We start from the raw sequence: 11,405 nt of genomic DNA on the forward strand, positions 1-11,405 counted from the left end.
TTTTACATTTATTTTAATTAATTAATTTTTACAAATTTGAATTTTTAAATTATTTTGGATTTATTTGAATAAGTTTATTTTAATTATTTACATTAATTACTTTATTTTATTTCAATTAATTAATGTTTTTACTTTATGATCTCAGTCTGTATTGTGAAGAACATTCTGGAACTTATGCAATAAATCTCTTTTTGCGTTCCACAGAAAATATAGTGAAAGATTGAGAGGCAACACTTTCATTTTTGGGTGGACTATCCTTTTATAGCGGTGTAGGATTTGACTAAACCTGTTCTTACCTGTCTGATAGGAACGCTGTAACCTGACAGCAGCATTTGTGTGTTTGTGTGTGTGTGTGTGTCGTGTGTCGTGTGTGTTTTAAACACAAACGGCTGGTATGCGAGTGGTGTGAACTGCCAGGCACCCGTCATCGTTTCTATTTTAGCTGAGCAGCTCGTATAGAAGAACATACTGCTCTCTTTTGTGAAATGCAGACAGAGAGCGAGTGAAAAACAGAGAAATGTTCTCTGATCCAACGTCATACGATTCGTCTGAACATGAGGGACCTGAGTCTTATCTAGAGACCAGAATAACACAGAGATGTGAAACCGGACTTGTTTCACATCACATTGCAGAAATAAACTAGTAGACTTGAGTAGGCTACTGCAGGTATATGCTGAGAATGACAGGCCTGGTTATTTGCATCGTTAAAATCACATCAGTGAGCTAATTTTGTGAGAAAACGGTTAAACGTGGCCTTGAGTTTCCTAAGCGAGACCATATTGTCAACCCGCAGATGCTGGAGACCAACCAAACATGAGGTCATGTGGATGACAGCAGACCTGCTCGTGTGATTATCTGGAATTAAACACTGACTCACAGACGTGGAAATGTTGAGACGACTCATTATGGTCATTATGGTCACGCCAAACACACGACCAATGAATCGAGAGCTGTTATTTTGTATTTGCTTGAGAGACTTAAATCAGTGTAATTATTGACTTGTTTATAAGATGGCGTGTAGCTAAAGATACAGATTCACAACCGTTTAGTTGCAATAAATGTTCATTTTATTAAAATATCATTGCAAATGTGTGCATTGTGGGCAATATAAAGAAAAAATCAATGTAAAAGTGTAGTAGGTTCTAACTGATATGCAGCTACTTTCATGACGGAAACGAATCATTGAATCTGAGCTGAATTGATTCGCTTAAACTAGAAATGTTGAACTATTTTATTGAAAGAAATCGAGCTTACTAAGTTAAATTGATTATTTATTTATTTGCTTATTTATTTACTTATTTACATATTTATTTGCTTTTTTTATTTTCATGCTTATTTATTATGAAAAAAACATTTTGGAAACTATGCCATGTTGGCTATCTTGTTTTGTGTTGCACAGAAGAAATAAAGTCACACATTCTGGAAATTCAACTTACATTCTTGTGCATTAAAATATTGTAATATCTGAAAAAGCAATGCGGCTGCTTACATGAACACCTCTGACACTGAGTGATGAAGGCAACGAATCGCTGAATCTGAGCTGAATCTCTTAAAGAAATTTTTAACCGTTTTATTGAAATGAATCAAACTCGCCAAGTTTAGCAAATGTATTTATTTATTTGCTTGCTTGTTTATTTATTATGAAAAACCTTCTGGAAATGATGCAATAAATTCCTTTTGTGTTGCACCGAAGAAATAAAGTCATATATTCTGGAAATTAAACTTACCATGCTCTTGTGCATTTCCGTTCAGATGAGCCTCACGTTTGAGAGTGTGTGATGATGCTGTGTGTGTATAGTATGATTTATACATGTATTTACTGTGTGTGTGTGTGTGTGTGTGTGTGTGTGTGTGTGTGTGTGTGTGTGTGTGTGTGTGTGTGTGTGTGTTCAATGCAGGTGGGCAAAGAGACGGTTCAGACCACCGAGGATGCCATCATGAGGAGAGACATGCCGCCTGCCTTTATAAAGTAAGACACACACACACACACACACCTTCTGTTGAAGGTAAAGGTCATGGAAGGCATGTTAAGTGTGTGTGGTCCTGTGTGAATAATGGCACTGCACTCTGTTTTGTCTGCATCAGCCTTTAGTTTTAAATGAAAATCTGTGTGCAACAGCAACCTTACAACTCTAAACTCTTCTTCCTTCATCTTTTTCTGTATTTTTAAATGCCATGGCTTTGATTCGCATGGAATGCATTAGCTTACAAAATGCACATCTTGAATGCATTGTAAATCGCTTTTGGATAAATGCATACATGTACATTTAAATGCACATTATTTTAGTTAACTCTGTTGTGTGTGTGTGAGTGTGTGTGTGTGTGTTGAGGGAGGAAGTGCTCTAATGCAGGTGTGTTGACTAATAAATCAGGTGTGGACATGCTGGAGCAGCTGCGCTCATGAGCAAACACAGCTACACCTCCCGAGAGGAGCACTAGAGCTCTTCTACATGCGTTACTGCCTCAGAAATCATAAAAAATCTCTGCTTTACTCTTGAATTCTGAATTATTATGCTGTACAGATCATTCAGAATTATTAGTGTTGTTCAGTATATGGGTTGTGCACACTGAAGTTGATTTGCATCTACATACAAACCGGAGTTGTTCATTTTAAATGAGACTTGAGGCAACATTATCGACATGTAACAATGCATCAAATGTCTGCATTACATCACTGCTCATTTGCATAAAAATTGAGCTCAACTTAAAGGGGCCGTTCACCCAAAAATGCCACGTCGTTCTAAACCCGTATGACGCAAACAAGACATTTTAACATTTTTTACATTTTTAGTCCAAGTCTTCTGTTCTTCCTGGTTTGTCTTTTTGGTTGTATGCAGTCTTTAAAAATACTGGAACCAAATAATTTTCATGACATTGAATCTTCTGAATCGAAGTCATTTCTTTTGCCTTATTCAACATATTATTTGTAATTTTGACTTGTGAGACTGGAGCTTGCATGCTTCAAAAACTACGAAAACACCATAAAATATCATAACATTATTTCAAGTGTTTCATGTTAAGTGCTGCGAACAATGTGTTTCATGTTAAGTGTTTCATGTTAAGTGCTGAGTCAGTGAGTTGAACTGAATCAGTTCAATTCATGAGCAAATCATTCAGAAATGCTATACAATGAATGATTGAATGATTCAAATCAAAACATGAATCGCAGTAAAATCCCTTCAAATCACCAACTCTCATTGAAAATGAATGGCGTTCAGTTGATTGATCACTGCAGATGACTGTCAGTGTGAAGATCCCTCAGGAACACAGTCAAGCAGCTGGGAAATCTCCAGCAGTTTACACAAACATCTGTGTATCCTGGTGCTGTTTAGGGAATAACTAAATAAAATAAAACAGGAAATAGCTGAAAATCTTCTGAACCATAAACCATCTCCAGACCAGCAGGACTGGTTCACAGAGGCGTATCTGTTCGAGTTTGATGCTGCTGATCTCAGAGCCCACAGACATGCTGTTTTTGTGGGTGTTTTGAGCTGTTTACTCAGACGTTGTGTCATTCTTGTGGTTGTGTTGTGCTCAAACATGATTTATTCACAATAATGACATGTTAAAGCCTTTAGCTTTTTGTCGAGCTGCAGACGAGACACTCCTGCGCAGCTGCTTTGAGTCATACGTGAATTCATTCTGCTGTGCTCAGATCCCTGACTCAGGAGGAACGTGTGGATTACTGGAAACACTGACACACATAATGGACAACTTCTGTTTCCCTCAAAATATAGTTTGTGTTCGTGTGTGGCCTGGTGCAGTAATGCTGATTAAAATTCATATGCATTACTGTAGCCTTCACACACACACACACACACACACACACACACACTGTCGTGACCTTGCTCTCCTGTCTCTCTCACACACACACACACTGTCTTGACCTTGCTCTCCTGTCTCACACACACACACACACACACTGTCGTGACCTTGCTCTCCTGTCTCTCTCACACACACACACACTGTCTTGACCTTGCTCTCCTGTCTCACACACACACACACACACACTGTCGTGACCTTGCTCTCCTGTCTCTCTCACACACACACACACTGTCTTGACCTTGCTCTCCTGTCTCACACACACACACACACACACTGTCGTGACCTTGCTCTCCTGTCTCTCACACACACACACAGCTGTGGTCTGTCCTGCCACAGAGAAATATGACACCAGTCTCCATTCTGCAACTACAACAAAACCCTCCTGACGACAGTCGGACACAGATGAATAGGACATGAGTGTGTGTGTGTGTTGTGGGAATTGGGGCCTAATACGTCACTCCTATGTGATTTAGAGCTGCTGACTGGGAAAAAGCATGCATGTGGGACTGACAGTATTGAGGAGTGACTAAAACCAAAACTGAAAAATACATTCTATACAGAATCAGAACATGTAATGCATATGATCTGTGTGCACTGAAATTTGATCTTCATTCTTTTGCATCCATTTTTATGCTTGTAAACGTAAACATTAGGTTTTCTGTGATGTTCTACATTGTGTTGTTGCCATTTCTACTTATCTGACACCAAGATGATGTTATCTAGCTGGTTGACATAGATGAGGTTTTGTTAAATTTGCAAAAGTGACTTGCATTGTGTGCATTCATGATTTGAAAATACTGAAAATTGCAAACCAATCAGTAATGATTTGCATTGTCTGCCGTTGTTTTCCTGCAAATATGTTTCTGAATTTATGCATTATAGGTGTATACTTTCCAGATTGCTGATTATTTATTTTTTAGTAAAGTTTTTTAAAGGAAAAATAAAAATAAATTACATTTCAAATATTTACAATAAAATATTAAAATATTTCTAGGAAATATACATAACTACACTACTGTTAACAAGTTAAGTAATAATTTTTGAAAGAAATTAATACTTTTATTCATCAAGGATGCATTAAATTGATCAAAGTGACAGTAAAGACGTTTATAATGTTGCAAAAGATTTCTATTTCAAATAAATGCTGTTCTTTTGAACTTTGTTCATCTGTGAATCCTGAAAAATACAATGTATCACAGTTTCCACAAAAATATTGTGCAGCACAACTGTTTTCAACATTGATAATAATCAGAAATGTTTCTTGAGCAGCAAATCAGCATATTAGAATGATTTCTGAAGATCATGTGACACTGAAGACTGGAGTAATGATGCTGAAAATACAGCTTTGATCACATATATATATATACACATAGAAAACAGCTATTTTAAATTGTAATAATATTTCACAATTTTTACTGTATTTTTGATCAAATAAATGCAGCCTTAGTGAGCAGAAGAGTCTTCTAAGATACTGAGCGTTTATAGCTTCAGTATACAATCAGATGAAGAAAGGCAGTAACTAACACTCTCTCTCTCTCTCTGTTTGGTCTTGTTCTCTGTAGGGTTGAGGACGCGTGCACTAAACTGGTTCAGGCGGCTCAGATGCTGAAGGCCGACCCGTATTCTGTCCAAGCCAGAGATTATCTGATCGACGGGTCCCGCGGGATCCTGTCCGGAACCTCCGACCTGCTTCTGACATTCGATGAGGCCGAGGTGTGATGCATTTAAAACCGTTTAATGCCTTCATTCCTGTGTGTCTTAGCTTGTGCATCGATGCTGACAGAACATTTGCTCTTTTCCCTGATCTCAGGTTCGTAAGATCATCCGTGTGTGTAAAGGGATTCTGGAGTATCTGACCGTGGCTGAGGCGGTGGAGTCCATGGAGGACCTGATCACTTACACCAAGAACCTGGGACCTGGTATTTAATGTTAAAAATACATTCAAAACAACATGAGTCATGTTTTATGTGTAGCTATGTTAAGCAGGATTTAGACCAATGAGATTTCACTAAGGGCGGGGCTTCACACTGTGATGTAATACAAATAGTTGTGATTATGTGGCTGATCAGGACAAAAACAGATGAATTTGGTTGCATGTTTTTTGTCTATAATTATGTTACTTCCTATTTGTTTGTAATCTGTTTCTGATTTGTGTTTGTTTTTTTGGCTTTGTGAAGTGCATTATAGCTGTACACTTTCCAGATTGTAGCATTTTAACTTTTTACAAAAGGGGAAAAAAAATAAAAATAATAGTAACAATATTTATAATAAAATATGAAAATATTTATAGGAAATATAAATAGGTTGCTGTTAAAATATTTAGTACTGTTAAAATGTGTGTTTTTTTTTTTTATTAATATGTTTATTCAGCAAGGATGCATTAAATTGATTAAAATCAACACTAAAGACATGTTGCAAAAGATTTCTATTTCAGACAAATGCTGTTCTTTTGAACTTTCTATTCATCAAGTAACCCTGAGTTATCGCTTAATGCTTTGTGTTGCATCTGATTTGTTTATTTATTTATTTACTTTTTTGTTTGTTTGTTTTGCTTCTATGATTATCTAATGATGTTGCTTCCCTTTGCAATTTTATTTATTTCACACCATTTGCTCATAAACTGTTTCTAATCAGTAGTAGGTTTTACATCTATTTTCAGCTTTGTGAAATGCATTATAGTGCAATACTTTCCAGATTGTTGTATTTTTCATTTTAGTAAAGAAAAAAATAAAATAGAAAATAATATTGAAAATATTAAAATATTTCTAGGAAATATAAATATCAATACACTACTGTTAAAGTGTTTTATTTAAGAAGTTAATACTTTTATTAATCAAGGATGTATTAAATTGATGAAAATTGACAGTAAAGATATTTATAATGGTACAAAATACTTCTATTTCAAATAAATGCTGTTCTTTTGAACTTTCTATTTAACAAATTATCTTGTGTTATCGCTTAATGCTTCTTCATGTTGCGTCTGATTTTTTTATTTTTGGTGTTTTGCTTCTATATTTGTTTGTAATTATGCTGCTTATATTTCACTAGATTTGATCGTCATCTCTTATTCCGTTTCTAATTTGTTTTGTGTTCACATTTATTTTTTTGGCTTTGTAAAGTGATCTTGAGTGGTGCTATCGGTTAGTGTGCTACTAGACTAAACTGGTCAGTCAGTCTCTGTTCACCAGATAAAAGCGTCGCATATCTGACTGTATTTGTGTTCACAGGTATGACGAAGATGGCCAAGATGATTGACGAGCGGCAGCAGGAATTAACTCATCAGGAGCACAGAGTCATGCTGGTCAACTCCATGAACACCGTCAAAGAGCTGCTGCCCGTTCTCATCTCAGGTCTGACCTCTTACATCCAGAGAAATTAATACTTTTATTCATCAAGGATGCATTAAATTGCTCTAAACTTACAGTAAAGACATTTATAATGTTACAGAAGTCTTCTATTTTCAAATAAATGCTGTTCTTTTGAGCTTTCTATTCATCTGTGAATCCTGAAAAATAAATGTATCACAGTTTCCACAAAAATATCGGGCAGCACAACTGTTTTCAACACTGATAATAATCAGAAATGTTTCATGAGCAGCAAATCAGCATATTAGAATGATTTCTGAAGATCATGTGACACTGAAGACTGGAGTAATGATGCTGAAAATTCAGCTGTGCATCACAGAAATAAATTACAGTTTAACAGATATTCACATAGAAAACAGCTATTTCAAACAGTAATAATATTTCAACATTTTTACTGTATTTTTTGTCAAATAAATGCAGCCTCTGTGAGCAGAACGTATCTGTTGGTGTCTCACACAGGCATCAAGATCTTCGTAACGACCAGGACGTCTCAGGGTAAAGGTGTGGAGGAGGCCCTGAAGAACAGGAACTTCACTGTGGAGAAGATGAGCGCAGAAATCATTGAAATCATCCGCGTGCTGCAGCTCACGTCCTGGGACGAGGACGCCTGGGCCAGTAAGGTGTGTGTGAGAGGGCAAAGGTCACGGTGTCTTCATGTGCATGCAGGATAAACCCACCTCACAAACGCACAAGATGCAGTTTACTGTCCGCTCACACGCATGCACGAGTCTGTGACGTTATAATATTTATTGCGCATATTATACATCATGCATGCATATGCATTCTAGTGTTGGTTTGAACATGAAAAATATATTGCAAAAGTATTTTTAAATCTAGATTTGAAGGGTGAAGTGTGTGATATGAACTACCCTGTCCCTGTTTGGTGTTTGCAAATACAGGTGTGTTTGTGTGTTGTGTATTTGTACGTGCCTTTGTGTGTGTTTGTTGAGCTGGTTTCAGGTTTTTAGATTGTGGAGTAAATCCTGAGATTTTGGCTGGAAAGGGCATGTGCAAACTATAACAAGTTCTTCTAGATCACTTTTGGACTAAAGATACGTTGGAATTGAAGTTTGTTGCCTCAAATGTTTGTTGCTTTTTGCTCACTTGTAAGAGTAAAAATGATGCGGTTTAACAGTTTTGGGAATGAATGTGCCGTAGGAAGCTGCAGGCACTGAATCTGGCTGATACATTACTGCATGCATGGAAATATCAGCATAGCACAGGTTTCAAAGCTTCTGGAATCAGAATGAATCAGTCTCACAAAAACATTCCACCCCAAAAAAAATCCAAAGAAAGAATATATGTCTTAAAAGAAATGGAAGAATGTTTTCGGACTATCAAGATTTTATGCATTGTAATCACCATGACAATTATGAATATGACAATTATGCAGATTTTCATTACTGTTATGTGGTTAAAAAATATTATTCAATTATTTTAATTGAATTAAAGAGCATTTTTATTACCATAATTAGTGTGGGCATTTTAGTTTTCTTTGTAGTTCTAATATATATTTATTTTATATAGTTTTACAGTAAAGTGAATTTGTTTCAATTAAAATAAAATGTGATTTATTTGCATTACACAAAATGCTAAATAATGAAAATGTGAGTATTATAAATATATTTCATATACATAAAAATAATAAGATTTTATGCATTGTAACAATTAATCATTGCCAGTTCTTGACAGTTCTAAAATAGACTTTATTTTCTTAATAATAAAATTTCTCATTTTTGTTTATAATTTTAGGGATGAAATCTAGAGGTTTTGTGAGATCGAGTCATGTGTTTTGGGGAAGTGAGTGTTTGAGGTTGAAGGTTAAAGCTTTCAGATGTGGCTTCAGCGAGAACTGGGCTTGTGTTTGTGCATTATCAGTGTTTTTATTTATTGGTTTGTTTGCTCTTTTCTCTCAGTGGATCTTTTCACTCGTTCTTGTTCAAATGTGTGCTCTGTTTCTCCTCTCTGGGTTTGTCTTCCTCCCTGTAGAAGGTAAGGATCTGTGCTCTCTCTCTCGCTGTGTGTTAGCAGGTTTGCGCTCGGCCTGATGGGATTTGGAGTGAAGTGATGGCTGCTGGACGTTTGTCTCGTCGCTCGTGTGTGATGCTAACAGAAAAATGCTGCAGTTTGATTAGACGATTTAATTCAATTCAAGTCAAGTTTATTTGTATAGCGCTTTTCACGATACAAAGCAGCTTTACAGATAAGTTTCTACTACATTATATTTAGCAGTAGCTTTTCAGTGGTGACTATGTGGAGACGATCTCACATGTTTTGCTTTTCGTTTCATAATCGCCATCACAGAAATAAAAAAGTTTCCTTTTCCAGCATCAAGTCATCTAAAAAAATGAAAAATAATAAAATAATGAGTATTTTGGAATGCAGTGACTTCAAAAAAAAAATTGTAGTTTATTATAGTAGTTTAATTATTTTGTTATAGGTGATAACCAATATGTTGGTTGTTTATGCTCACTAAGGATGATCAAAAATACAGTAAAATTGTGAAATATTATTACTATTTAAAACAGCTGTTTTCTATGTGAATATGTGTCAAACTGTAATGTATTTCTGTGATGCGCAGCTGCATTTTCAGCATCATTACTCCAGTAAGCGCCGTGCGCATTTTACTTTCACTTTCAAATTAGCGGTAATTCAGTGTTGATTCAATTCAAGCAACTACAACGTCAAACTCATAGAACTTTTATTAACAAAATGAATAAAAATACACCATATATACCTAATAAAATAACAAATGACTTAGGCTACACAAAGTTTAAATCGGTATATAAAACTGAAAATCAGCAAACACTGTGGAACCAAATAAATAAGAAACATAGAACATTTATTAGCAAAACGAATAAGAAAGCTCGGAGGCACGGCATATACACCTTGACGTAAAATAAAATAAAATACACAACGTTTAAATAAAGTAATCAGCAAAACTGTGGAACCAAATAAATAAGAAACGAATGTTTAAAAAACTTCCAGTCAATGGGCTTCTCAAAATCAAAAATATTGCCAAACAGGCGCCTTTGCATTTCCTTTCTAAACAATCTTCTGCCATCGTCTTGTTTTTTTCACCTCACTCTTGTCAGTCAGCTCGACTCACTCTCCTCGCGTGATAAATAAAATCTGACTGCTGCTCCGTGGTACACTGTCATTCGTGCACGGCTCGGCACGTTTAGTTTTTAAAAGTGTCTGTCCTCTAACTGAACTAGGCTAAATTATTTTTGTTACTATAAAAAAATCACAGCGTGCCGCGGTAGGCAAATGACGTAACCGGTGTTGCGGCTTAACAACGGTATAACCGAAAACACCATCTATCGCAGCAAGCCTAATGCTCATTTAAAAAAAAAATTGTCAGTAATATAGTATAAACTGAGGATTTAATGCTGGAGAAGGAAGCAGCGGTTTGTCAGGGCCGCTGGACTCACTGATGGCTCCGTTTAATGTTTAACATGTCTCTGTCCTGCTGTAATGTGAGCAGTGTGTGTGTGTGTTTAATCTGGTATTGCTCTGAGATCCTGTTTTCTGAATACTGTGTGTGATTTGTGTGAGAATGCAGGCTCTCATCACTGCAACTGTAATAATAATTTAAAACTCTAATGTGGTCAGAATGATGTGTGAATAACCTGAGCTGATCAGCTTTGGTCATTTCCTGTCTTCACTCCTCCTCCACATCATTTCCTGCCTTCTCTTTGTACCTGTTAAAAAAGCTGCTTAAACCAGCCCAAGGTGGTTTTCCGATCTAAGCTGGTTTATGTGGTCTCTCAGCCCACAATCCCTCTAAAAGACCAGCTTGATGACTTGCTGAGACCAGAAAACCGACCTTAGACTGGTTTAAGAATTTTTTTTTAAGCAGGGTACAATCAATAAATGTGACTACAAACAAAAAAATGAACCTAGACACAGACGATACATAGTCCAGGCTTAAGAAGAGCCTAAGGCAGCGAGTTTGACAGATGTGTTTCATCATGAGAGGAACTGTGAGGTTTGTGGGTTCGAGTCTGACGCTGCAGAAGTGTTAAAAGGCTCGTCTCTGAGGAAACTGATCTGCTGTGATGCTTCGACAGAAAAAAATGTTGCACCATCAGCCTCAGTATCACTCAATAAATCACACAGAATATTTGTGTGTGCTTAATTACACATTGTGTGTGTGTGTGTGTGTGTGTGTGTGTGTGTGTGTGTGTGTGTTTCTGTGTGTGTGTGTGTGTG

General features: G+C 36.4%; 1 protein-coding gene across 1 annotated transcript in view; it reads left to right on the top strand.

Moving 5' to 3' along the window:
• LOC107659638 (vinculin-like) overlaps positions 1-11,405 on the top strand; it is a 33,115-nt gene that overhangs the window by 9,840 nt on the left and 11,870 nt on the right. The window contains exons 2-6 of the mRNA XM_016448649.1: positions 1,899-1,969; positions 5,388-5,538; positions 5,636-5,744; positions 7,053-7,175; positions 7,650-7,810. Coding sequence (XP_016304135.1) covers positions 1,899-1,969; positions 5,388-5,538; positions 5,636-5,744; positions 7,053-7,175; positions 7,650-7,810 — 615 coding nt within the window. The remainder of the gene's footprint in view (positions 1-1,898; positions 1,970-5,387; positions 5,539-5,635; positions 5,745-7,052; positions 7,176-7,649; positions 7,811-11,405) is intronic.

This window comes from Sinocyclocheilus anshuiensis, unplaced genomic scaffold, assembly GCF_001515605.1.
Source record: "Sinocyclocheilus anshuiensis isolate Anshui unplaced genomic scaffold, SAMN03320099.WGS_v1.1 scaffold75, whole genome shotgun sequence".
In the NCBI taxonomy this organism is placed as follows: Eukaryota; Metazoa; Chordata; class Actinopteri; order Cypriniformes; family Cyprinidae; genus Sinocyclocheilus; species Sinocyclocheilus anshuiensis.